Raw genomic sequence first — 27,250 nt, 5'->3', positions numbered from 1 at the left:
ATAAGGCTCAAACACACATGAAGGCTGTGTGTTGCAGCTCATCTGAAATCAAATCTGCAGAGCGATGAGGCTGAGCCCCAGCTTGAAATAGACCCGTTTTTTTTGTTGTTGGCTGCCCGGGGCAAACGCCTGCGGGTGTGTTCCTCCTCTGACTGCATGTGTCTTATGCAGTCTGTGTGCTATGTGTGCAATACTGTCTGTACACACAGGTTTGTGGAATAATCCACTGCAACAGAGTCACAGCGGTCGGTTTGCTGATTACTTATTAATTGGCATTTAAGTCAGCAAAAAAAAAAAAACAGAGCAATCCTCTTATAGTCATCTTTGAAAAAAAGTGATTCACTGTTTATGATGATGATTACAAAATACATATATGAAGGATAAGAGGCATTCAGATCATAAGGTATACAGTATGTATAATAATCTATTCTACATACAGTCAAATAAGTTTCTCAATGGTGATAATTAGGATGTTTAATTTAGAGTCTGCAAATTGGATTTGCGTATTTGTATGGAATAAATCCTCTTTTTCAACTGTAATTGCACATTTTTATTGACTTTTGAGGCAAAATGCTATAAAATGGATTGAAAGTAATCAGATTACAATATAGACCATGAAGGTTACAGTTTTAAGCAGTCAGTAGTTGTGCTCTTGTACACAGTAACCTACACAGTGTTAAGACAGTGTTCTGTGTGCTGTAATTAGACATAACAAAAGTTTTAGGTGTGTACGATTTGTAAGTGTGTGTCAACCATAGTCTGCTCCAGTTTTTTTTTTTTTTTTTTTTTTTTTTTTTTTTTACAAGATGTAGTCTCAGGAATCTCCATCTGATATGATTGAGTTATTCCATAACTGTGTCTATTAACAGTGAAGAATGTGAGACCTATGAACTGAACAGCCTTTCTTATACATTCTCTAATTGGGCCAACTTCAGGTCAGTGAAATAATAGTGAAATAAAAATATACCCCATTTTTCTGGGGACCCTTGTAATCCCCTCAAGGGCCCCTGGACCCCAGGTTGAGAACTGCTGGTCTAGTCAATGAAAAATACTGTTGCTGTAAGATGAAGACCTTGTATCCCCAGACTGTGTTTTCAGGAGCTAAGAAGAAGCATCCATGTGTTCAACCTATAGACTATATAAATAATATAATATGTATGAATAAATAATTTATACAGTCTGTGGTTTGGCCTGATGACAGTACATGTTTGATATAGTCCAGTGGGTTTTGAAAGGGCTTCATAAGCACTAAAGGTCAAATGTGCTGTAGCTGTGGTGCTTTAATTAAAGTGAATGCATGAAAAAAAAAAAAAAAAAACCAATAAGGAGGTGCACTGTGAAAATTTGCATTGAAGTGGGGACTGTTTTTTGAAGTGAAGATTTTGTGTAGTTCTGTTTTATTTCTGCCTGACAAAATATGATATTAATAAAATAATGTGAATGAAAAATAAAAATTCAGTATTGAGGTGTGCTGATAAAAGTACAAGTGATGTTAGGCTACAGGTGTTTCCTAGGGGCAAGGTGCCAGGTTGATGTGGGTTCAAACAGCTTGGAGACTTTGCCAGTCATATAACAGTGTTTTGTGTTTTGTGTTGCAGATGTGAAGGAGGAGTTTGCCCCCAGTCTGTCAGGTATGCCAGGACAGTTCCCGGTCTACCTGCGCCTGCCGTACCGCAGGGACTCCTACTTCTGCTTCCGCCAGGAGGCCAAGCAGGCCGCCTTCATGTCCATCCTGTCGGACTGCATACGACACCAGAACCAAGGTACAGCAACCTGATCCTTCTGAAACAAAAAAATACACCAATGAAATGCGAATAAATGAAAATGTTGCTTAGCCATCCTCTACAGCATCAGACACAACAGGAACCAGGGGATCTTACACTTCCTCTTCTTGGTCTTAGTCATCGGCTTCAAAACAAACTAATAAAAAAAACATTTGTCTGGTTGCTGCTGTGACAATCCTCAATTAGACTGAAATATTAGGCTCCATCTAACATTTTAGTCTTATGTGTCTCTATAAACAATGAGAAAAAGTACATTTCTAGCTTATTTTATGGAGGGCTTCAGTGTGTATGATCAGTGAAGAATTTTAATCACAAGCAGAATTTCAAGGTTTGTCATTTTATCCAGTGCACCGTTCACCAAGTGTGTCAAGGTATGCAAACCCCTGCTGTTCAAAATCATCAGCACAAAACCTGAGGCTCAAATTCAGCATACTTTTGATCTAAAATCTTTATGCTCGCTGTCCTGCTCCTGCGATGCACCGATCTATCGATTACAACAAACAGACTGATGCGCACAGGGTTTGTTTTAATAAAATTTAATGGGTTTGTTACATTTTTTCCAATTACACAGTTTGCTCTTCAAGAATCTATTACCCAACATGGATTCAAAAGTCAGGCTCACTAAAAGAAAAAAAAAGAAAAAAAAAAAAGGGGGGGGGCTTCAACCACCCACCATTGTTGCCATGGCAACAGACTCACCACACCACCTCCGAGGAATACAGATGGACCTTTAATCGTGTTGATATGCCGGGTTATTTGAGAGACTCCCTGCCACATCCATCCAAGCACACTGACAAAGCTTTGATATCAATTCTCCAGATAGACGCTTGCTGTCACGGCGCAAAAATCAAAGCGGAAGCAAGTGTGGAAAAGTGTGGGTACTCTGAGAAAGCCTGTTTCAGTATCTGAGCCCTGTTACATCCATTTAACTTTGATCCCTACTTGACCAGATTTTTTTTTGTCAAACCTCTGCTGTTATCGTTTGTTTCAATTTACCTTCTTCCATGTCTGTTTCTCTCTCATCTCGCATAGTTCCCTGACTCTACCTCCCTTCTTAAATCTCTTCTTTTTCCTTTCTTCCCTTCTGTTAGACTTCCTGAAGAAGAAGACATGTGAAGTGCAGGCTTTCCTCAAAGGCATCCAGCTCTACAGGCAAGATAAAGGCAAATACGAAGCCTGGGATATGCTGATAGGAAGTGATGTCAGGGTATGTCTCTATTTTCTCGCCATGTCTCCCTTTCCATTGAGTTTTTTTTTCTGCATTTGCCTGAGTTTTTATTTCTATCTCTGTGCCTGTGTCTTCAACACCCCCCTCCCACTGCTTTGCTCCCATTTTACTAGCTCATGTACCGTGTCTGTAAAATAGATAGAGCCTGATCCTGGAAACGTACAGAAATCAGAAAACAGATGTTTGAGCTGTCAGGCCAAAACATTTGTTATCCAATCGCAAAGTGGAGCCAAGTGGAGCTCGAGTCTGTTGAGTCAGTTCTGTCAAGGCGTGTGTGTGTGTGTGTGTGTGTTGAATTTGGTTGGTTGAGTGAAGGGAGTAAACACATCAAAGACGTGGCTCATTTGTTCCCTTTCACCTTGTACGTTACGTAATCTTTGCCAAAGCAGAGGTAGAAAAGATCTGTGTTGAGAATCCATGGAAAAAGAGACGAGTCTTGAGTGGCTGCTATTCTCACTCCCTGCCTGTTGACAAAAAGAGGGAGGCTCTTTTTCTCCCTATTGCCTTTAAAGGAGAATAGGAATCCTGCAACTTAATGACAGCATAAATGGTCTATTGTGTTTGTTGGTGTGATCACATCATGTTTGTTCTCAATGGCTAGGGGTGAAAGGAAGTTTAACTTGGCCACAGGAAGCCACCGCTGATTCTGACAGGGGGCTTTTCCATGTTTTTTTTGTTTTTTTTTGTCACTGGTCATTTACACACATCTTTACCCAAGCACACAAACATGACTGAAGTGGTTTTGTTTTTGCAGCAACACTCTCTGTCCTGCAGGGTCGTCTTACCTATAATCAGCCAGATAACGTGTTTCAAAGTTGACCCATTTCCTTCTATGCAACAATAAACCCTTTCACACACATGTAGTTTATGCAAGTACACGTGCTTACACACGCACACACACACACACACACACACACATGCACACACGTCATAGGTGAAAACTGAATGGAATGAATGTAATGTTGGTAATAGAAACAAAGGGGCAGGAGTTTCAGTGTGTTTTATAATCACAGTTGCAGGATCACATACCGATCAAAACCTAACCTCCTGCTTTAGTTCTTCAGGCTTTTCTGATATGAATCAAATAAAAATGTGTGTGTACATGCATTGGTGTGTTTGTGTGTGTGTGTGTGTGTGTGTGTGTGTGCATTTAGGTGATGGCCAATCTAGTGATGGAGCAGCTGTTGCCGTCCCTAGAGAAGGACTTGCTGCCTCGCCTCAAGGCCAAGAAGACAGAGAAGAAGCGAGTGTGGTTTGCTGTGAGTTACACTTTAGCTTTCCACAGCTGCAACTGCTGTCTGATACTTAGATTTCATGTTGGGGCTCACATCCAGAACACAACCGGCTCCACAACTGACCAGTGATGGTCAGCTGTAATGGACATGATGCATAGCTGTGGGTATTACCTCCTTGATGCGTGGAACAAAATCGGCTCAATTTTCAAATGAGTATACAGAGAGCATTTGGAAATGCATGTGCATCTGTGCTCCATGGTCAGTGTGGAATATTCAGTTTATGCCAGGATTCAGATTACTGCATTCTCTCAAACCTCCATTTCCGAAGGGTTTGGCCAACAGGGTGTGCAGAGTTTCATGGAGCCAACAGTAGAAAACCCAGTTCAATCTAAAATCCCACAACACGCAGTCACAATGTTTTCCCTGTATTTACATTATACTCTGTGACCGTAGAGCCTAACAAAGGTGAAGGCCCACAAGTATTTACTGTTTTTAGCTTCGTGCGGGGGTTTTCAAACTTTTTCATGTCACAGATCCCCAAGCTGACTTTCATTAGGCTGTGAACTCGCGTTTTAATTGATTTTCTCTATGGGGTCCCTGATATGAAAACATAATTTGGTTTGTGTTAAGTGTTCAATTGATTAGACGTCACACTTGAACACTGGCGAACGGAATCAAAATGGTAGAGGATAATGTTAAAGAAATTACTGTAGTGGTAAAATTAAATGCTGTCATTTTACTGAGGAATGCCTGAAGTCCCCAGACCTCATATTGAAAACCACTGGTTAGATTAACACTTGTAATATGGAGCTGAGTGAGCAATATTTTTCCCACTTTAAATATTTTTCTCATTCACAGAGTTGTCTTGATGTAAAATGAGATAACCTTAATCAGCTAATTTAGATTTGATTCAGTGGATTTTTATTATTATTGTTTAACTCTTAACCCCTTTCTCAACTGGTTCGATTCCATCAATTCAACCAGACGGTGGAGGCGGCGTACATTCTGGTCCAGGAGCATCTTTTGGAGGGGCTTTCAGCACTGAAGGAGGAATGCCGCACCTTAGCCCGCCAGCAGGAAGTGCTGATCCACTCTGACATGGACCAGATTTGCAGCGCGAGAGGCTCACTGGAGGACAAGCTCCGAGGTAACGGATCAATTTCTCAGCTCCCCAGCATTCAAATCCATTGTGGAAAGCCTCAAGTGTTGCCTGCACCGACATCCAGCTGGACTAAACACAAACAGCACGATGCATGAGCAATATTTGAGTCAGGGCTGGCTTTTTTTTTTGCCAAAGGTTATGGCAAAATATTTTTATTGTAGTGTGTCCACTGTTGTTCATGTCATCATGTTTAGGAGACAGCAGCCTCTCAGTGCTGTCAGACACAGGATGGTTGACATTCCCCTGTGACAAATGTGGATGAAACTGCCTTCAGGTTGCTGATGCAATACAGTAGCTCAGGGGCAGCAGAGCACTTTCAAATAGAAAGATTAAAATAGATATTTCACAGGCAATCCATCAGTTTACATTCACCAGAGAGTGTTAAAAGTCTCAAAGTGTGGGTGTGTGTGTGAATGTATGTAGCAGAACAAAGGAATTCCAAGACTTATTAGAAGACAGGGTGCAGATTTGTAGACATACCAAGGAACAAAAATAAGACCATATAGTATACTGGAAGTGTACCTAAAAAGAAAAACTCTGCATCATTTTCATATTAGACAATCAACACTTATTCTTGAACATGAGCATAGTCCTTTTAAAGGAACACTCCGGATAAAATTTTTTTGGGCGACATCTCCTTTTTCTGACTTACCCAGACTGAGACGAAATGTTCGATACCATTTTCACCTCTGTACATCCAGAGGTTCAGTCCCAGTGGGCAGCATTTTGTGTTAGCTTAGCACAAAGACTTGAATTCTATGGGAGTCAGTAGCCTTCCTACTGACTGGCTACTGAATAAACACGCAGGATACACTGTACAAATCAGACAGCATTGGAGTTGGTGAGAGGTTTATTTTTTAAATTTTGATGGAGCTAGGCTAATGACTCCCATAGACTTCAAGTCTTTATGCTAAGCTAAAACACAATGCTACCCATATGAACCAAATCAGTGGGCATACAGAGGTGAAAATGAAACTGAACATCTTGTCTCAGTCTGGGTAAGCCAGAAAAAAGGGTATTTTCTTTGCCCCAAATGTGGCAGTATTCCTTTAAATGTGAACACAGAGAACCATAACTAATAAGCAATTATGATAAAGTCACCAAGCATAAGCCTCTGCGACTGTTCGACATCGGTAATTTATGCAAGGCTGATGTTACACACTCTTTGGGGTTTTCACACCAAAACGAGTTTCATTTCGTTGCATGTCTGCCTCCTATTAATGGTCAACACAGCCGCTCCAGTAATTGGAGCCCTGTGAGCTGTTTCCACAGAACAGCAATGAACGGTCACAAAGAAAGAGGCATTTCAGCTTTTCCACAAAACAAGATGCATGCGTGCGTGCATGTATGTGTGTGTGCTATCGGTTGGGTGTGTACGTCTGTCAGAGATGCTTGGAGCCAATTCGGGGTGTGGTGGGCAGGGTGCACAGCATTGTACTGTGATTGACAGCTCCCTCAATTAGACTGTTTGTGGTATTCATAAGCGTTGACACTGATACCTGGCTTACAATGTCAAAGACCGTGTGAGGAGGATACTCCCAGCACTGTGCTGTGCATCACATCGATCCACATAAAGCCCGCCTAATGAGGCCACATGCCAAGCTGCTACACTAATGCAATCCAGCATTCGTTTTCCCATGACAAAATTAAAATCCAGGTTGGCTGTAATATTAAGAGGATAACAGTTGTGTACAGAAAGCTTTTTGTAGTGTGAGTGATGAAAAACATTTCAGCTGTATATCAAATACTTAACTGCCTTTAAAAACATTAGTTACACGTCTTCACTTATTATAATTTATAGTGTTTTCGTCCGTCTCTCCCATGATTTTACACATAATCAGCATGTTTCTGAATCAGGCTCTTTGAAGCTGTCTTCAGTGTAAGCAAACTGAGGGCTTTGCATCTTTTGAGAGCATTTCAATTGCTAACCCTGAATTTTTCTGACTTTATTGTTCACAGGCAGAATTTTACTCAGCCACTCATTATGTCCAGATGACTTGCTTTTTCTCACCAGCATCTTGCTTGAATAATACTTTCCCTTTGGTGACACAAACATCTCTGTCACAGATCTCTCCTTCATTATATAAACACGCAAAACTAGATTCACCCTGTTTATGCAACAGAATTCATCTCAGGGCTTTTTTCCCCTTCCCCCTTTAATTCCCTCCCTTTTTTTTTTTTTTTTTTTAATTCCCTTCCAACTTGACTCATACCCAGTGTGAACTGTGAGCTATAACTATCCATTTTCTGACAGTATTTTATAACCATATAAATCTTTCTCTTTGATAGCTAGTATGTCACAACAGCTTTGGCACCGCATTTACTATTGCATCTTATTATTCATGTCCAAATCTAGCATGATTGTAAGCACTGGAAAAATTTGAATTGTAAATGTCTCCAAATGCCTTTGTAGCTTATGTGACTGAGAGAGAAAAAAAGGTCATTTAATTAAAATCTCTGCTGATTACCTACTTGCATGTAAATTTAACCTAAATGCCTAATACATTCACAGTTTTGTCTCATTGTTGTCTTATAAATATATATGTATATATATATATTTTTTTTTAACTATGATTTGGGACCCTGAAATATATATTATAACTGTGAGCCTGCTTGTGTTGGGTCCTCAAATGGGCAGAGTAGCTATATTTTTTCATGGGTGTGGTTTGAGATTAAAAATTTTATTTGGGTTTTTAACTTTGAGGATATTGGATTTGATGGATTATGCCAGTCTATCAGCCCAAAAGTTCTGTAAGCCAAGTTGTTTATTAATAGAGAATGCGCTTTGTTGGCTGAGAGATTTGTAGGCAAAATGCGCAATGCACTGTGGGTAACACACAATGCATTGTGGAACAGCCTCCATTGACCGGAGGATAGCGTGCTTTGTTTCCATTGTGCATTGTGTGGATGCGTGACAGAACATGCACATACAGGTATTCTTACTGTGTCTACTTTCTTGACATACTTCCTTGTGCACCTGATACCCTGCAAAAGGCTTACAGAACACAGTTGGTGCACAGAAATCAGCTTCTTCCCTCTCTGGGGTGCAGAGGGGCGTAATGAGTGTCAAGAGTGGAGAGCAGAGGATCCTGGCAGTGTATCCAGCTACTCTGTATTGTGGTGAGTGCACACTGTCTTTATCTAAAAGAAAACTCTCCTGTCCCCTCGTGCAGCCGGTATATCAGGGCCAGCGGAGAAGCTGTGCTCCGACACTGTCCAGCCTTACCTCGCCTCTGTCCTGGAGGAACTGATGGAGCCAATCAGCTCGGGTTTCCAGGATGGACGACAGCTGAGCGACAGCATGATGGACCAGGTGTGTCAGGACTACCAGGGTGGTGGAGTTAACGAAGATCTGAAAAAGGTATGTTCATTTTCACCCCATTTTGGCTTTCCCAAAAATGATCAGAACCTGTTATTTCAAGATGTCTTTTTGTCCCCCGTCCTCAAGTCCTTCACTGTTTCTCTGTCTTTCTGTCTGCAGGCCCTGACTAACATGTCGAGGCCCAACCTGCTGAGCTGCTACCAGCAGATCGCTTCCCTGCAGGAGAAGCTGCATAACCTGCAAGAGAGATTTGGTTTCTCCAACATCACAAGTCTGATCCACAGCGCACAGATAGACCTACAGCAGGTAGATCCTCCCTCTCTCTCTCTCTCTCTCTCTCTCTCATTCACCCTCACAGGACTCAGGTCTAATTTATTCCATTCACTTCCTCTGTCAACCTTTGGCAGACAGCTGAGCCTTTGCGTCTCTGTTGATCAAAGCTACAGACTGTGTGGGCTGTGGAAGTGTCTGACTCAGTCATTTCATTAACCAGTATTCATTATACACTTGTGATTGTACTGTATGTTCCTTCATCATATTTTGTCCGCATTTTGGTGCTGCAACAATAAAGAACTCACAGATTAGTGCAGCGGTGTGAATACATGTTGAACCAGAGTTGGGCGGGTAATGATAGATAATGATGCATTCATCTCATTGATGGATTTTGTAGCTTTTTTCTGCTTTTATTCACATAAAACTGCTGTCTGATCTTATCCTGTATGTGCGTGGTTCAGCTGATGGAGAATGCGGGCTGTACGTTTGAGCAGCTCGTCTACACTGCCATCGAGAACAACCCAGACAACACAGCCTCTGCCATAGAGAAGGCCAAACACAGGGTGCTCAAGGTCAGATCATCATCAATAACAAAACAAGATATAACCTAAGATAAAAATGGTAAACTTGAATGAATTTGAAAACTGGCACAGAGAAGAGTGCCGAGTTTTAATGGCTTGAAAAGCATATTCAAAATCACAAAAACAAAATGGATGTTTGAAGTGTATGTTTTGGTTAAAAAAAAGGTCTAATTCTGGCATCCTGATACCTGATATTTATCTTAAATGTGTATTTTTATTTGTGTCTGTTCAGAAAGCAGGATCCAGACAAGATTTTGTGCATAAACTGCACAGTTAAAATACAGTAATCATAGAGCATAATGCTCTACAGATATTGTGGTATTGTAATACACTAAATATAAAGAAAGCAGTGCAACTGATGATAAACCCTCAGACATACAGTATAATGATGACTCCTCTATCATGTTGGTGTCTTACAGCAATACGATTATGACAGCAGCACAGTGAGGAAGAGGATCTTCCAGGAGGCTCTGGTGGCGATCACTCTGCCCCATATCAAGAAGAACCTGGCACAAGTCAGCAAAACTGTGAGTCATAAAACACACATATAGACGCTGCATACCAACACTGTATTCACACGCTTATGCACATGCATTTATGCAGCCACAGATGCTGTATACACATTCTCAAACCCCAACACCAACTCTTTTCTCTTTCAATGTTAAATTGTATGTCGCCTGAATAGGAGCTTCAGGGTCTTGATCAGGCCATCTATGCTGACCACGCCAACTTTATCCACGTGGAAAATGTTTATGAGGACATTCTCCTGCAGACTCTGGACAAGGAAGTAACTAAAGGTATAATGCTGCCACTAACAGAGACGTTTGAAGGGAAAGGGGGTCACCACATAACTTGAATGGAGTAGAACAGTCATTGAAGTGTTTGCCGTGGTGATTTAGTTGGTACAGAGTAAAGTGGTTGCGGTTAGTTGCTATGGCGACGACGCATATCAGTAGGGCTATAAAGGGTGTCGCACTAGCTTGAGAACTGATATGTTGTGCTGATACTGCTTGCTAAAAGCAGTCATTAACAATAATGCTTACCACCAATTGGTTCAAAATTCCTCAATCCCCCTCTAGTAGCAAGGCAACAGAGACAGCGCACAAGACGTGTCTCCATCCTCCACTGCTTGTTTGATTGATGCCGAAATTCGCTCACCTCAGCAGTCAGCAACTTGCCACAAGTTGGTTTATACAGAAATTAGCCCGGTACAACGCCACAGTGCCAAAAAAATGGGTTTTGCTCCGATTATCCTGATACGAGAAAGTCTGTTCTTCTCCATTCAATAGGGGTCACATAAACAACATACACCTAACTACTTCTCTTTGCTTGTCCTATAGTGGTTAAGGAGGCGGCAAGCCTGAAGAAGTACAACCTGTTCACTGACAGCAGAGACATCCTGAGCCAGTCCAGCCGCTCCAGCCTCTCCTCCCCCTCAGCGTCCACGCCAGGCAGCCCAGCCCGGGTGTTAGCATCCCCCATACTGTCCTCTCCTGAGCCCCAGCCCCCCTCTCCTCTCGTGGTAAATGGTCTGTCCCCAGCTGCACAGGAGACATCCAGCACCACAGTGGAGGAGCAGCAGGAGAAGGAGCAGGATGCACTGCCAGACAAAGCTGAAGCAGATGGGACAGCTGCCGCAACACCTGTGGAAACATCTGTGGAGACACCTTTAGTTAAAGAGACAGAGGCCACTCCGAGTGTCACTGTGACGCAGCAGGCAGAGGCTCCGGCACCTGCGGCAGATGACAGTGCCATCCAAACTGTAGTAGCTGGAGAAGACCCACTTGAGACAGTAGCTATGGAGGACGCGGCCACTCCAGCAGAGACAGACAAAGACGACTCAGCAGAGGCCCCAGAGACTGTAACTGAAGAGGAAGCGACTGAGACAGAGAAAGTTGAGACAGCTGCAGTGCCTGAAACGCAGAGCACCGATACCCCAAACAGTGTAGAAATAGCTTTGTCAGAAACTCCACTTGCTGTAGAAAGCATAGAGGTAAAGACAGAGGCACAGGAGCCAGTAGCACAAACTGAAGCCCCTGTTGAAAGCCCTGACGCTGCCCTACCTGCCGCTGAGCCTGCAAACACGCAAGCCCCAGTGGATACATTAGCCGAAGGCATTGCTTCTCTAACAGTTACCACCACTGAGGGAGATGCTGCGAGTGACACACAGGATGACAGCTCTAATATCAATTTAGAGGCCCCCTCTAGTGGTGAGGAACCTGTACTTGCACCAAGAGATGTAAGCCTTGTTGTAGATGCAGAGCAGGTTAACAAGTCAGGCCCCTCTTCTCTAAACGTGTCAGTTGGAAGTGAGTCGGTCCCCTCCGATGTGGAGTCCGTCGAGGAGGCCAAAGTGGCACAGAGCAGTGAAGATGAAGTCTCACCGACCTCTGACCTTGTGGAGGGGGAAGTTCATGCCAGTGAAACGCCCATGAGCTCGGATGTTCCCGCTGAGGAGACGCCAGAAACAAACACGGTAACCCCTAGTAACGACCCTGCTCTTGAAGCACAGACAGGCGTTGTTAGTAGTGATGTCAGCGTGAGTGGGGACGCTGAAGCAGGTGCTAGTGTGAATGAGCCCGCAGAGGAGGGGTCAGACACCACGACCTCAGCCTCTGCTGAACCTGCTGAAGAGGCTTCCCCCCCTACCCCTGAAGCCCGGGCCCCGGACTGCGTCAAGGAGATCCGCGACCTGGTGGTGGAAGTGATCGAGGTGGAGGAGCTGGTGCAGCGTTATCCCAGTGGAATTCCAAAGGATGACTGAAAAAAGTCACAGATATAAGAGCTTTTGACAGACAGCTCTAGCAGCTTTAGACAGTGACACATGGGTAACATTAAGAGGCAATGGAAATGAACAGCATCCCATTCAGCAGGGCTAGGGATTCCTAACAGGGACAAAATAATTACAGATCCAGTGTTTTGATTTTAATCTAATTTCCAATGTAAGTATAATCATTTTTTCAGTGTTTTATGATTAGGTTTTGCTGTAATTGTGCCATCACCTGCATACCAATACTTCTATTTGTGGAAAACATATGGAACAGATATAATGATGGAAATTCCACACTCAGCGACTCCTCAATAACTATGCATACAGTTGACCAGGCAGAGAATTCATTAAACCTTTGTTGGGGTGCAGCATGATGGTGCATTCGGGCAGTCTTTGTCAACTTAAGTTAGAAATTAAGTCACAAAGTTCCCGGTTTACCACTGGAAATTTCAATTCCAAGTCTGTTTGATTCTGTTGACAAGGGACCATTTTTTTTAAAGGGATTAGTAAAATTTCCACGGCGCTGACAATTACAACTGTTTGGGTAATTTGAAATAAACAGGTCCTCTGTGAAATGATACTGACAAATTGAGAAATGTGATTTTTATTGCACGGGACCTTTACGGGTGCTGTAGTGAGCTGTAATAGAATTATTAAGAAGAGAAAATAAACAAGACTAGTCTGCTCTTACTGCTGCTATTTCTATTGCCTCAAAATGTTGCTCTGATGTATCACAGCGAGAAGAGTTCAAACAGAAACCTACCAGGAAAGACAAGCTGGACGAAATTCTGGCTCCTGAGAAATACTGAACTGTTACAAAACTTCCATGAACTTAGACACATATAGTATGCATGCAATTAAGATAAATAATTTATATAAATGATTTATATTATCAATATATATAGAGAGAGTGTAACTTGGGTATAAAAAACCAACAGCTGGGTTTTCCAAAAGCATCTTCCAAAGGTATGATCATCTCACATGTGACATCTAACATCTGTTTAATTTGCCGACTTTCACGTGAATTGTCTTAACACTAAAATAACCTTGGCACCAAGACTGGAGCTGTGTGTTGCAATTTTATTCCACAATGTGATGACACTGCTGGGGCTGAAATTTGTCTTTATATTTTCTTTATAGTGCTCTGGGTATAGAATCAAGGACCAAGAATAATTGAGAAACATAATCATAATCATGATACTGTTTGAAACAGACTTGTGGGAACACAGTCTCACGTGTGTCACAGATTCTGTCATTTTTAATTCCTTTTGTAATCATATGCATTTTGATTTTTTTGTGAAGTCACTATACCAGATAGATTAATATATTTAACTATTTTAATTGTTGTACTGGATCAACACCACTGCCAAACACACAAAGATACTGTTGTTGTGGTTTTTTTCCTGTTTGATGTGTGATCTGGCTCACTGAATGATTGATATTTTTCTAAGGTCAAGCTCTCACAGGAAAACCCAACAAGTAGCACATCAAGTGCCTTTCCACTACCTTCAGCTACTCATGTTTCATGTTGCCTTCAAGTGCCTTAAATCTCAATCCCACTATGAAGGAAAGCAGCCTGTTTCATGTGAATGTGGTTGCCATAGAGACTGGTTGGTCTGTGAATACCTGTGCTGGAGCACCATCACCACCAAGTGCCTGTTGTCTGATTAGTGCATCTTGTACTGACATGGTTTGTAAGACAGCGATGCGAATGTGTGTGATGAACAGTACAGAGACTAAAAATTATTTCCAGGAGTTTTCCTCACTGACCAGAAGATGAATGTTTTTAGGTTTCATGGCGATGTTGTGAAAGTATGAATTAAATAGTGTATAAACAAACTAAACAAATGCCCTGAAAACTATTGCTGTACGTCTACAAGCCAGCCGTCCACTGGGTGTGTAAATGTTGAAAAAAACACAAATAATAAATGCTTTTATTTGACAATGAAATAAACACAGCATACTGCTTTGATTATTCGTTATTGGTCCAGAAAGCTTTGTTGTTGTTTTTACACATGAACAACACACTGTTGGTAAATCGGCTGTTGTGCAAAATCTAGGTTTAGAATAAGTATTGTATTCAGTTTGACACCAGTCCTGTTCCGACAATTTATTTCATATATTGCACCACAGAAAATGGTTACTTCATATTTCAGTAGGCCAGGAGCCCTTCAGGCACATGAAAGCCAATATAACAAGGAATACAAAACAACAAAGCAGAATCTCTCAACATTTTTTTCACATTTAAAAAGCATTTTCTCTTTACCATGTAGGCAGAGCATTAGAGGCTGTTCACATTTCCTTCCATATTACATTCAAAATAACAAGGACAGATGATGTTTAGCTCCAGTGCTTAGATTCCATACAGTACAAGTTATTCCAGTGTTACTGACTACAGTGCATGTAATATACAGAGAAAGAACGTGTGCAAATGCAAAACAGGAAAATAGTCTAATGTAATGATTTCACATGCAACTATAACTCTAATACTGAACAATTCCACCAGTTACCGCTTAACCACACAGAAGAGCAAATTCTATCTCTTCAAAACTTTGATTCTACAGGCAGCTTATTGCCCAGGAAGGCAATAATATACTCAATCTTGCTTATTTGCCATTCCACAATTCCATAGAAGACGATATTTTTTGTCTAAAAATGTGGGAATCATCCCCTTAAGAGACTCTGGTGGTGAGAAGAAAACATTCTGAAATGTCAAAAATGCAAGTAAAATATTAGACGGCATTAATTTCATTCTGGAGTCACTGGTCCCCTGGATTTCCATAAAACATATAAAATATACATGAAGTTCACGTAACATGGTATGTACTCTCACATTACAGAAGTCAAAGTCAACATTGAGATTTAATAACAGCTACAATGAAAGGTAAGACAGGCCTGACTATAGATTTTAAGTTTTTAAGTCTGTGCTCACACTTGATAAAACAACAAGCAGAGGTGAGTCCATACGGACAGTAGTGTTGACAAAATTCCTTCACGATATAGACGCAGGTTTTGCAGCACACAGTGGATACAAGGAATATGGCTGCAGTCTGAGCAGTGCGTATTATATGTGTATTTATATGTGTTTACATTAGTTTTTGAGTCTGCGTTTATGTGTGCAGCTCCAAATTTTACCGGGAGGCATTTGTGTGGTAGTTGTAGAAGAACTGCTCATCAGGTCGGAAGCCATAGGCGGTGACCGGCCGTCCTCCTGGGTTTGGAGCTGTTGGGACAAATTGCTCTGCCACACTGGCGGATAAAGAAATAAAAAGAGAGAAAAAAACAGATTTTTTTATAGTGAGATTTATTTCACCAGTGTTTGACCAGCAAAAAACAGTCCCATGGAGATTTAAAACCTCTTTCAAGGCTGACCTGACCAAGAAAGGCAGCGGCACAGATTAAAATACGTAGTTACAGACAGACAATAACACATTACTATGACAATCACAAGGCCTGCGCAATACGAAGAGAAGTTTCCAACCACACAGGAGCATAAAATGTCACCACAAGCGTCCACATCCTGATGAATCTGCCTCCAAGTCTTTCATTTTGCATGCAAAAGCATCAAAACAGAACTATTGGTCTATTAAATCTGAGTCACTCTGCAACCTATTTGAGTTAGAACATGCAGAATACACATAATACAAACTAACACTACAGTGCTGTCACACAGATGCACAATCACACCACTAGGTGGAGCTCTGACATTGTGCATCTCCCTAAAAAAAATCCTCCCCATCCCGCCCCCCCCACACCCAAAGCCTAATCACTCACCCACTCATAACACTAGACAAATGAAAGCTCATAAAATGTTAATGTAATATTCATCTGCTCTGATGCAGGCGTTTGACATGAACAATGAGTCTATGAATTACAGAGTGCTTATGGCTGGAGGGGTAAACAGCACAGCAGCCAAGCCATAAAAACCGGCAAGATGTCAAAACAGAACGACGTGACAGGGTGGGGGCTGACAGCCAAACTTGGAGAACCTGGTCGCCCTCCGCCCTGCAACAGGGGCCTGTTGAGGGGGATGATAAAGGGCCTGTATCTACACCGTATAAATCAGTAACTATGGGGATGTAGATACAGGGAAGAGTGGAAAAGGCTGGCCAATTTCATGCTCCATCTTCTGACCAGCTGGTGTGAGTGTTTGTCTGGTGGGGTCACTGTGACGGGCCCGGCTATCCTGTCAGACTGGAGCTAGTTTGCCGCGAGAGAGCAGGCGACCAGAGTGATGGATAAACTGGGCCTCACTGAACGACACCGCATCTCTCATGTTCTTTCTTTCGCCTCCACTCTTCATTATTCCCTCTTCTTTTCTCCGAGTCTGAGCTTTAGCTGCCCAGCCCGTCATCCTCTCCTAGCCTTCTAAAATACGAGCTGTTTGCTTTGCCCCTGCGAGCGCCTATAATGACGTGTTGTTTTTAGCCAAATCACTTCCAGCGATCAGTTACGCAGCTTGCAGCACCCCCCTCTCCCATCTCCTCCTCCCGGCTTTGCCTATGCCCCTTACCACCCCCACCGTCTCCTCTCCCCTCCTCCCCGGGCAGAAATATGTCTTTTTCCTCTCCGCACGCTACGGCTGTCAGGGGGGATTTGAGATCCAGGCTAAAGGAGGCTGGGAGGAACACTGGAGCTCTGAGTCACACCATCCGCCTGCCTGCCTGCCTGTCTGTTTCTGTGGCTGGCTGGCTGACCGACCGACTACACCCTGGGCTTGGTAGGAGGACACAGCTGGACCTCAGGCCTTTCATGATCTGCACAGGGCCTGTATGTACTCAACCGTTCAACCACAGTCCTGATATAGAGCTGTTTTTACAAGTTCAGGACAGAGCAACTTGATGGTGATGGAGACCACAAAATTCTGAGTGTAAGACACAAGGTTATTGTGCAGTGCACGCTGTATATTGGACACTTATCAGGGGCACTTGGTCAGTGGTCCTTAATGAGCGCTTCAATCCTGACATGTGACACATCCTGCTCTGAAAAAGACTTCGATTCTCCATCTACTGGAGTAACAAAAGCGATGTTAAGTAACACTGTGGATGAATAGGTTTAATTTATCTTGAATGTTAAGTCATCTGTGAGCATTCCATGTAGGTGGGTGCAGGTGTCATGGCAAAAATATTATCATGATTTGATCACCAAAATTGATCATATCAGTCAATAACAATAATTATCTTGACATATACAGTATGTCATATTTAAAGGCTACATTTTGCCGAGTGATATCTGAAGATACCACAAGGATTATGCCCATCTGCTTTAGCCTAGAAAAACAATACAGAGTGCAGTTTCCTGAGTATTGTGTCTCTTAACTGCGCGTCAAACTGGACCTTTCTCTATTGCTGCTACATGATTGACTATTTGTGCATCAGTCATGAATTATATTTATGTAGAATTTTATTGACATTTTATTGAACATTTTTTATATTAATACTGGAGAAAAAATATGGCGTGATACCTGTTTTACTACCCAGCCCTGAGTTGTAAATATTTTAACACTGTTTGGGATATATTTGTGCCCAGGTCTGGATACCAGAAGTGAAGGGTTCCATGGCTGTTGTCAGCTGTGATATTTCTTATTATGAAACATGCAAATCAACCTGTCTGCCACCTTATTCAAAGTTATGTGTGTTCATGTGTGTTGTGACTCGCTGACAGGACGAGGAGGGGGTGGGGGTCGTTAAGACAAAGGGCCCCAGTGTTCCCACAAATGCCAGTTTGGCCCCAGAGGCCCGCCAGCAGTAGGTGGTGGGGTGAGGTGTGGGGACACGTCCCGTTCCACTGAGAGCATTCCTTGCTATAGTGAACAGGAAAGGGAATCAGGCCTTTTTCCTCCTTCGGCGTGACCCTTCAGCCCCTTGTGTCTGTCTCTTCCAGAGCCTGGGCCTGGCTTTGCTTTGATCTCTCGCTGCTGTCACTGCTCAGGTTACAGCTAACCAACACACCAGTGCCGGTAAAGAACCAGGTCTCACCCCGCTGCCCCTCCCTCGCTCCCTGTCTCTATCTCCACGAATCACCTGATTGCCACAACATTATTGCTTTTCCTTCTTTCCTTTATTTTTTCCCTGCCTCACTCCCCCTCGCCAAGTCACATCCTGACAGCCTCTCAAAGCGCTCATTGATTCGCCTGTTTGCGTGTTAGCGTTTAGACTCGTCCAATCACGGCCTTTCTCTCAGTCGGGTGTCTTTCTGTTGGAACCTGGACACTTCTCTTTCCATTCAGACTGGTGTATCAAACCTGACCCAAGCACTCTAATACTTTTTTGAAATTAGTCTCAGTGTCTTTAAGTTCATGTGATCTTTCTGATACCCAAAACGCAACACGTTTTACATAGTTGGCATAAAATAGCTCATTATGATAGTCACACAAACACCCGTGATGGTATTAAGTCCATTTTAAAAGGTCCCATTCACACCATGTTTCACACATAGTTTAAAATAAGCGGCGGAGCTGGCTTTGATTATTGTGTTAACCTGGATCACTCAAGAGTACACTGGCCAAATTAAAACAGTCTCACAGACGCCAATTCCCCCGGCTCTCTCAGTATATTTAAAAGGTATCAGTTACAAAGCTGGGGAGAGAGAGAGAGAGAGAGAGAGAGAGAGAGAGAGAGAGAGAGAGAGAGAGAGAGACAGAGAAAGAGAGACAGAGAAAGAGAGACAGAGAAACAGAGCAGAAGAGAGAGAGAGAGAGAGAGAAATGGACAGTGAAGGGAACACATTGAAATTTCTCTCTCTCTCTCTCTCACTCTCTCCCTCTCTTTGCTCTGAAAGCTGAAATAACTGTGGCATGGATTCAGCTCATAGTCCATAGTCCCGCTATCTACACAGTCAGCCTCACAACAGCAGCCAAGCCAAACATTCCTGCCGGAGGAGGAAAAAACCACACCGACACGAGCTTTATCGCACGCAAGGAGATGTTTGATAATAAATAAGACAAATTACTCACAATAAACTCTCCATTTCCCCAACTATTCATCATTTTAACAGCATATCAAATTAAATGCCGGTAGATATTTAAGCCTAAAACGGATACGGAAGAAACTCAAAAGGCTTATATTCTCTTTTAATGATAAGACTATTGATTCTTAATTCCCTGTGTTCAGGCTGTTTCGTGTTTCACAGTGGAAAGTCTTGAGTGTTGTATTGAGACCATAGCAGGTGATGTATTGGAGCCATGCTGGAATGGAAGAGGGAGAAAATGAAAAGAACAAAGAGAGAAAGAGAGAAACGGGGAGACTGACAGACAGGAAGATAGAGGAACAGGAACAGGGAGACGGAGAGGCAGCAAGCGTGTTTGTTCTCAAAGTTGGACTATTGCTGTTGAGGGTGGAGCGATGCCTTCTGGGAGAGGGGAGGGTTGTTGACTCAGGCCTGGCCTGGTTCAATAACATAGATCAGCGAATAGCGATTCAGAATAACAACATACAAGGGTAGCACTGCTGCCACAGGGTTGTGGCTGATTAGCTGACCAGCTGACTGACTGTCTGGCTGCCCTGCTTCCTCGAGACGCTGAGAGCAGGAAGGTTAACACTCACAGTTTTGTGTTTCCTCACTGACAGAGTGGGTATTTCTGGACAAAGACAACCTGCGTGGCTGACAGCCTCAATCCAGCATTGCAAACTCTGATGCAGAAACACATGTATTTTGTAACAGTGTGCGTGTCTCTGTGTGCACATCTGCATGCGTGGCACATGCAGGGGTAGGCGCACAGACAGCTCATTACCTGCCAATGTAGCCAGGGGTCTGTCCCATGTCCCCGTTTTGAAAGTCGACATAGAACTCAGGACTGATGGCACCATCTGGAATGATCCCATCTGGACACAACACAAACACATCTGGAGTGAAATAATGCAGGTTGCAAAGTGACCGCTGTAAAACAGCAGCAAAGGGATGTTCTCACTTCAAGCAAAAGCAAAGGATTAACAGCAATAGATGTGGAAAAATGATAAAATTCAGAATATAAGAAAAAAATCAGCAAGGACTGCTCATTCGCTATGTTTCAGTATTCACCTTTTTTACCCCCAAATTCAGAACTGCAACAATAGTGTCATGAGAAACTTTGGGGTCCACTACCTTTTATCATCTTCTTTCCTAAATCGTTCCACTTTCCATCACATTTCAGGCTTAAATGAGGAATTTCCTCCCTGCTGTTTCCGCTCACCCCATCCATATGTTCTCCGCTCTTTACATTCTTCTCATGCCTTTTCCCATCTCCCTCTATACCTGCACACCCTACAAACACTAACCCCCATAGTCTACTCAGACATGTCTACACTTTCTCATTCTTTTACACTCTGTTCTGTCCATACTTCCAATTCACCATCTAATTTTCAAAAAATTCTTTCAGATTCTGATCCAAATCTACCAATCTAAATCTTCCATTTTTTGTCTGTTGACCCCCCTCTCTTTCCATCCCATTCCATTCTTTTTTCACACATCTAGACTGTACCTCTTTCTCTGTTGTTTAAACCCTCAAGTACCTGCGCTATAAAAGAGGTCACGTCTGTCCAGGATATCTCCACCACCAACAAAGGACTCCCCATCCTCCCCATACAAGAAGGGCTCTCCTGCTTCATCCATCTGGCGATTCTCCACCATTTCCAGCCACTGGGCATTGTGAAATCTGAACTTCTCACTCTGTATCTTCTTGCCCCACTCCTCATCATACTCCTAGGGAAGGATGTTGGAGAGAGAATGGTGGATGAATAGAGAGGCAGGGAAATTACTGCAAAAATCCTGTGCAGTGGCCAAATGTACAGACTCTTGACCAATTTATACAGCTGTAGATTCATATACATTTTGGCTTTTCTTACAGTATCTTGACCAAATGAATGAGTTAAGTTGATAAAGGTTCACTGGCACAATTAAATAAATCAATTTTTAAAAGTGACTGTTGATGATCACATCATGCGGCAGTTATTATTGGTGTCATTAATCACTAGGCCAACCTCCTGGACACACCCACACACACTCACACCCACACGCACATGCACACACCCACACACACACCCACACACACACACACACACACACACACACACACACACACACACACACACACACACACACACACACACACACCCACACCCACACCCACACCCACACCCACACACAGAACTTGGCTGAATCCCAACCACCTAGATATTTCTTATAATCACTTCTATATTCAACTTGCCAATTCGGGAAAGCAAAACTCAGACACCATCAGCCACTCTGTGGCTGGAGGAGAGAGCCAGGGAGGGATCAAACTGAGAGGGCCTTATCCCTCTCTGCTGACTGACCACCATATTAATCCATCTCAGCAGGGAAGGAGAGAGCCTCCACAGAGTTTGTGTACTTGTGAGGGTGTTCACGAAAAAGATAGGATAAGAGAAACACAGAATGTATATGCAAGTGTGCACGTGCCTATGTGTCTGACAGAGAAAAATGGTGCGAGAAATTATGCAACCAAGTGTGCATACATATAGTGTATGTTGTCTCCGTCTTCTTCACTTTGGCGTGCTGTAGCTAATAAAAACTTTGGCCAGGCGAGTTAAAATGCTTGCGTGTGTAGTTTGGCGGAGGACAACCACAGAGCTCTGTTTTCCTTTTTCTGCAGGGGTGGAATGGGGGAGAGATAAAGACGGCCTTTGAGGCCGCTTTGGTCAACGACGACCTGGCCCAGCAGATTAATCATTCAGATGCAAAGCAGAGCCCCCTGGGCACTAACAGCGACCTGAGGCCCAGGCCTAAAACAGGCCTACTGATTGTCAAACGGAGGCCCCTGCCCTCCTATGCATCCACCCCTAGAGTGGCAGTGACACTTGTTGTCACTGGACTTATTTATCATACATTAAAATTGATTAATGACTTAGTTTTGGACTGAGCGATTACTTTCTCGACATTACTTTTATTTTAGGACTTTTCAGTCATTAATAGAGGAGCTTGTGATAATGCAGGAGAAAGGATGAAGTGCTTGTGTAACAATGTTAGGAGAACTTCCAAAACATTCTTCTGGAAACTTGGTCAAATTAAAATAACCACATGAATTAGCCCTCTGTCCCACTTGCAGCCATCTATAATGTTTCTTTCTGAGCCACGTGTGTGTTTTTGTGTATTTATTCTTGTGGACGGACATACTGATCAAAGGGCAAAATTTCAAGAGTGCAGTTATGGCGTGTGCTGCAGGGGTAATGATTGCATGTGTGTATGAGACGTTGAGTCTGTGAGTGTGTGTGTGTGTGTGTGTGTGTGTACTTGTCCAAAGCTCTGCTTTCTCTCTCACCTTTGCCGTCCAGCCGCTGACACACACCAGAGCCCAGTGGCTGCTTTCATGTGGTTCATGGCTTAATAGGTCTCACTGATAATTTCAATGAAACACTTCCTCTGCCCCACTACGCAGTCTGGCTATAATCTACAGCTAATTGCACTGATCTAAGGTCTGGCACGGATCACACACTGACTTGGAGCTGACCACACTTGTCAGTCACAAAGTGATTCAGGAATTCGGTTAGTTAATCGCTAATGCGAAACTTGACAAGGGTACACCAGGAGTGGAGGGGTGTTGATTGTAAAGGGGGATTATATTGGAACTGAAAGAAAATCTTGTGTGGCAAAGGCTGAAGTGATTCATGGTTGCATTCAAATGGTAAAGATTACTTATGTAAGAACATCAGAAGGATTACTTACTATTGGGGATCTGTTGTATAAATCTCAATCTGTATATGCTATTGAATTGAGCATACAGTACATTTTTTATGTAAATATTGCAAATTACAAAAAAATCACTGGATGAAAACATCATGTCTCAGAAAATTGAACTTTTCAGGAAGTGAGCAAGAAGGGGTGATTTTCCAGGTGGGATATTTTTTTAACTTATATGTATTATTGAATGAATTAGATTTTCACATGTGCGACAGCCACAAGACCTATTCAATTAGAATCAACCGATTTTCATTTCAGGTAAAAGGACAAAAGAAAAAACAAACAAACAAAAAAATCCACCAGCTGGACTAGTGAGGTTTTCATGCCACAGCAAAGAAATATTTCACCAGGAACCTGGATACTTACAGCAATGATGTCAAGAGTGTTGTCGCAGACTTTGCGGATCTCAGCATTGTTATCATGCATCAGGTCAATGAGGTAAGCAGGGGCCTCTGTACTTGGGACTCAAGGAAAGAGAACATTTCATCATCTTTACTGGACATTTCAATGCTGCTCTCAAGCCCATCAGTCATCAGTCTACCTTTAATCAATGTAGGGGAGTCAGGTGGGGATGTGGTAGAAATGTGGGTAGGAAAGCCTCTGCTCCAGCTCTTTGAGGAAAGGAGACACAAGACAGGTGCCCTGTGGCCACAGGATCAACATTTCCTGTGATGAGAGAACACTCTCCGAGGCTGAAGCCTTTCCCTCGGCACAGAGGCACTTGAATCACAAATTCCTGTTTTATTCTCCAGGCAGCAAGAAAAACATCAATCAAAACATGCTGACAGAGAGCCTATTTGTAATCTGATACAGGCTGCCATGACCGCAACTGTACAGGATTACAGACAGCTTGGAATAGCCAGAGGTATAAATAAGGCATAAATCGAGGGGGTTCCAGAGGTTGCTATGGAGATATAGGGTGGTACTGTGGGTTACTATAGAAACACTAACCAATGAATATGGAACAATTTTGGAACGCTACAGAGAAAATCTTTTCAAAAAGATACAACTGGAGGTATCACGGTGATTAATTCTACAGTGCAAACTACACACTGGGAACATTCTGAAATACATCCTCGGTCCTGTGTTTCCTGCCTCTCACGCTGCATCTCATCTCATGGTTTCATGAAATACCTTGAAATATTTTTAAAAACGGACAAAAGGATACGTGTGTCTTTGATGATGACATCCCTAGTAGCCTGGTGGAAGACCATCTGGTAGAAGACATAGACAATCTGGCACACAAACTCATCATCCTCCTGTTGAGCTGCGACAGGAAATATGGTATTTACAAACTGACAAGAACAGGATATAAAAGATATATTTTTATATATTGACTGGCTTGCGGTTAATGTGTTTAGAACTATTTCATTTATAACTATTAATTTAGGATATGTTCACATAAAGCATTTTTTCTTAACTACTGCCAATTTTTATCATCATCTTTATCATTTTTATATGTATTATTCTAGGTTTTTATATGTATGTTTTATGTACTATTATTTTTTGTTAACATGGGCTCCTATGGAAATGGCCATTCAAAATTCAGAAAGTGGCCAATCCTAAAAAGACGTGGATGTTTTTTTTTTTTTTTATTAAAATACATTCAACTTTTTGAAAAAACAGTCTGCGACATTAATGCTTTGTTATCTGCTAACCAATAATGATGAGAGGAAAAGGATGCCACATGTGTCAACAATGTCATTTGCCATTTTAATATCATCCCCAAAGGTGCTCTTGGCAGTGTGCGAACATAGCCTGGGTCTTACAATACACAGTCCAGTATTGCATAGACCAGGAACTGTTAGTCAATCAACCTGGGACACAGGTTGATTGACAGGTTGAGTGTACAAATTTAGTCTTCATTTTAGATCTCTGAGGAAAATGGACTATGACCCAATTTTCCAATTTGTCTGCCTATCCAAATGCTTGGGTATGGAGTCAAGATTTGGGCCTTGCCATTTAGCAGCTCAATGAGGGCAGGGATAATGCCAGACTTCGCCAGCAGGGCAGCACAGGAGTCATCCATGGACACGGTGCCGATCATGATCACCACCTCCAGAATGAGATCATCCTCAGCGGAACCTGACATAGGGGAAAAACATGAAGGATGCACCAGATGTTTAATGGATCGTTGCACTGGCTCAAGCCCTCATTAAACCCTCTAACATTTGGCCTTTGGTGGTGCCCGTGTGTATGAGCAGATCATAGTGTTCGGCCAGGGAAAACATCCTTGCTCTGTGACTATATGGGCTAAAATCTCTCTGCTCCTACTAAAGCACGAGAGGGTTTTGCTGTGTCTTTAAATGAACAGTTCTCTCAAGAGCCCTTTTTATTTGAGGAACTACGAGGGAATAGACAGCAATCGTTTGCTGACCTTGTTTTCAAAGACTATCGAGTTTTTCTGTAATCTTGGAAAAGTGATTACTCAGCACATACTTTTCATGAATGCCAATCATTTCATACAGAATAATATAAAGTGCTGTAAAACAAAGCAGCATAACTAATCTTGGGGATTTAATTCATGGACTCCAAGAATATATTGAATTCTGAACTTTCGTGGCATTAAAGTGGCTGAGCCAGTAAAAAGGAGTTGCAAGATGAAAAGAATATGAGATATAGATATGACCCTACAAAAAGTTTCAAAGAGACACCTGGGTAAAAATTAAAAGGATATGGTTAGAATAACTGGAAGCAAGTCCAACCCAGAGACTATAAAAGAGATCTTGGTGGGACATTTTTGAAAGGTGGTATCCTGTACAGTTACTGTGTAGAACCTGCATCTAAACGTTGAGAACATGTGAGGGATCACTATCTGTAAGGCAAACGTTGGATGGTTCATTTTCTGTTATTTTGATGTAATTTCAAAAGTCTTGCAAAAATAAAACACTTATTGTGCAGCTCCTGAAAACTGAAGCAACGCAGACGCATGCAAGGAACTGTTACGCAGCATTGATGGGTGCACAGTGTTCTATGTTTCCATAGAGAAGCAAACTAATCATTGATCCCTCTGTGATTTTGGATAAGCTTTTTGAAAATGGTTCTGAGGAGATGCTGGCGGAGAAAGTTTAGAATTATCCCCAACTGCATGATTCAAGTAGAGCAGATTGAAAAGACCTTCAGAAATATCTTAAAGCTCCAACTTGCAATATTTACGACACAATATGTTGCACATATTGTCACGCATTCCATATGCTCAATGTAGTTGCACTGATACAGTCCACATGTGCAAACGCAACTCTCTATGGACTCAACTACACTGAGTCCATGGGGAATGTGTCACAAATTGTGGAATAAGGCTTTAACTTTTGGGCAGAGATGAATCAAACTGTGACCATAGATTTGGCACTGGACAAATCCAACATTAGACATTGCACACTTCCATGTTGCTATAGACACAGGACACTCACAAACACTCTGGTGTATAGAACATGACTGCCACGGCCTATCAGTAGCACAACACTGAACCACAGCATGTTCTCATATGGGGACAAATCAAAAGAATCAGAGGACAAATCATGTTACTGTTGCTGTGGTTATACCTTTGGTTCTGGCTGGAAATTTCATTTCTATGAGTGTAACATATTAAAAGACTGTGCCCTGGTGACTCAACAGACTAAGACCAATCACAAATACTGTACTATATATGTGATGCTATAGATTTGTGTCACTTTTTTCTCGTGCAATTTCTCTGTAAATCCCTACTGATCACCATGAAGCTGAAATGTCATTTAACCTAATAATACTAAAGTGGGCTTCCAACTCTCCTTTGATAAAAACCAAAAAGGAAGACCCAGGGCTAGGAGGTCAGAAAATACAGGAGGTCATGAAAGGTGAAGATAAAGCCCAGATCCTAATGAGTGCTCTTGGTCCTCACATCATCTAGGTCCTGTGACACTTCCCTGATAATATGATTTAGGGATAGTAGTTAGAGGTTAAGGAAGGGCATGGGAGAGAACTGGCTTTTAGGTTCAAAGAGAGGTAGATGAGGGAAATGTTGGAAGGTTATGAGGGTGTGTGTGTGAGTGTGTGTGTCAAAACTTGTGGATGCAAGAGGGTGTGTTTACTTTAATAACAATATCTGCTTGGTTTTGTGAGTTAAAGTGGACATAATTCTTTTATTCAAACATATGTGTCCATGCCAGATTTCCAGCTATTTTTTTTTGTCTTCATAAGGCAGAAAGGACACTGAAATGAAACTGC

At 42.3% G+C, this 27,250-nt stretch overlaps 2 protein-coding genes across 2 annotated transcripts in view; one reads left to right on the top strand and one right to left on the bottom strand.

Annotated features, from left to right (window-relative positions):
- niban1a (niban apoptosis regulator 1a) overlaps positions 1 to 14,203 on the top strand; it is a 33,125-nt gene extending 18,922 nt beyond the window's left edge. Inside the window, exons 5-14 of the mRNA XM_030049423.1 lie at positions 1,599 to 1,763; positions 2,876 to 2,991; positions 4,167 to 4,271; positions 5,232 to 5,394; positions 8,583 to 8,770; positions 8,891 to 9,037; positions 9,466 to 9,576; positions 10,005 to 10,112; positions 10,271 to 10,382; positions 10,926 to 14,203. Coding sequence (XP_029905283.1) covers positions 1,599 to 1,763; positions 2,876 to 2,991; positions 4,167 to 4,271; positions 5,232 to 5,394; positions 8,583 to 8,770; positions 8,891 to 9,037; positions 9,466 to 9,576; positions 10,005 to 10,112; positions 10,271 to 10,382; positions 10,926 to 12,349 — 2,639 coding nt within the window. The 3' untranslated portion in view covers positions 12,350 to 14,203. The remainder of the gene's footprint in view (positions 1 to 1,598; positions 1,764 to 2,875; positions 2,992 to 4,166; positions 4,272 to 5,231; positions 5,395 to 8,582; positions 8,771 to 8,890; positions 9,038 to 9,465; positions 9,577 to 10,004; positions 10,113 to 10,270; positions 10,383 to 10,925) is intronic.
- Positions 14,204 to 14,450: 247 nt separating this feature from the next.
- Positions 14,451 to 27,250, bottom strand: part of kifap3a (kinesin-associated protein 3a) — a 28,791-nt gene continuing 15,991 nt past the window's right edge. The window contains exons 15-20 of the mRNA XM_030049424.1: positions 25,007 to 25,132; positions 24,216 to 24,314; positions 23,414 to 23,499; positions 20,845 to 21,034; positions 20,088 to 20,178; positions 14,451 to 15,604 (exon numbers count right to left, since the gene is read on the bottom strand). Coding sequence (XP_029905284.1) covers positions 15,487 to 15,604; positions 20,088 to 20,178; positions 20,845 to 21,034; positions 23,414 to 23,499; positions 24,216 to 24,314; positions 25,007 to 25,132 — 710 coding nt within the window. The 3' untranslated portion in view covers positions 14,451 to 15,486. The remainder of the gene's footprint in view (positions 15,605 to 20,087; positions 20,179 to 20,844; positions 21,035 to 23,413; positions 23,500 to 24,215; positions 24,315 to 25,006; positions 25,133 to 27,250) is intronic.

Source organism: Myripristis murdjan, chromosome 4, assembly GCF_902150065.1.
Source record: "Myripristis murdjan chromosome 4, fMyrMur1.1, whole genome shotgun sequence".
Taxonomy (NCBI): Eukaryota; Metazoa; Chordata; class Actinopteri; order Holocentriformes; family Holocentridae; genus Myripristis; species Myripristis murdjan.
This window is presented reverse-complemented; position numbering and strand designations above follow the sequence as displayed.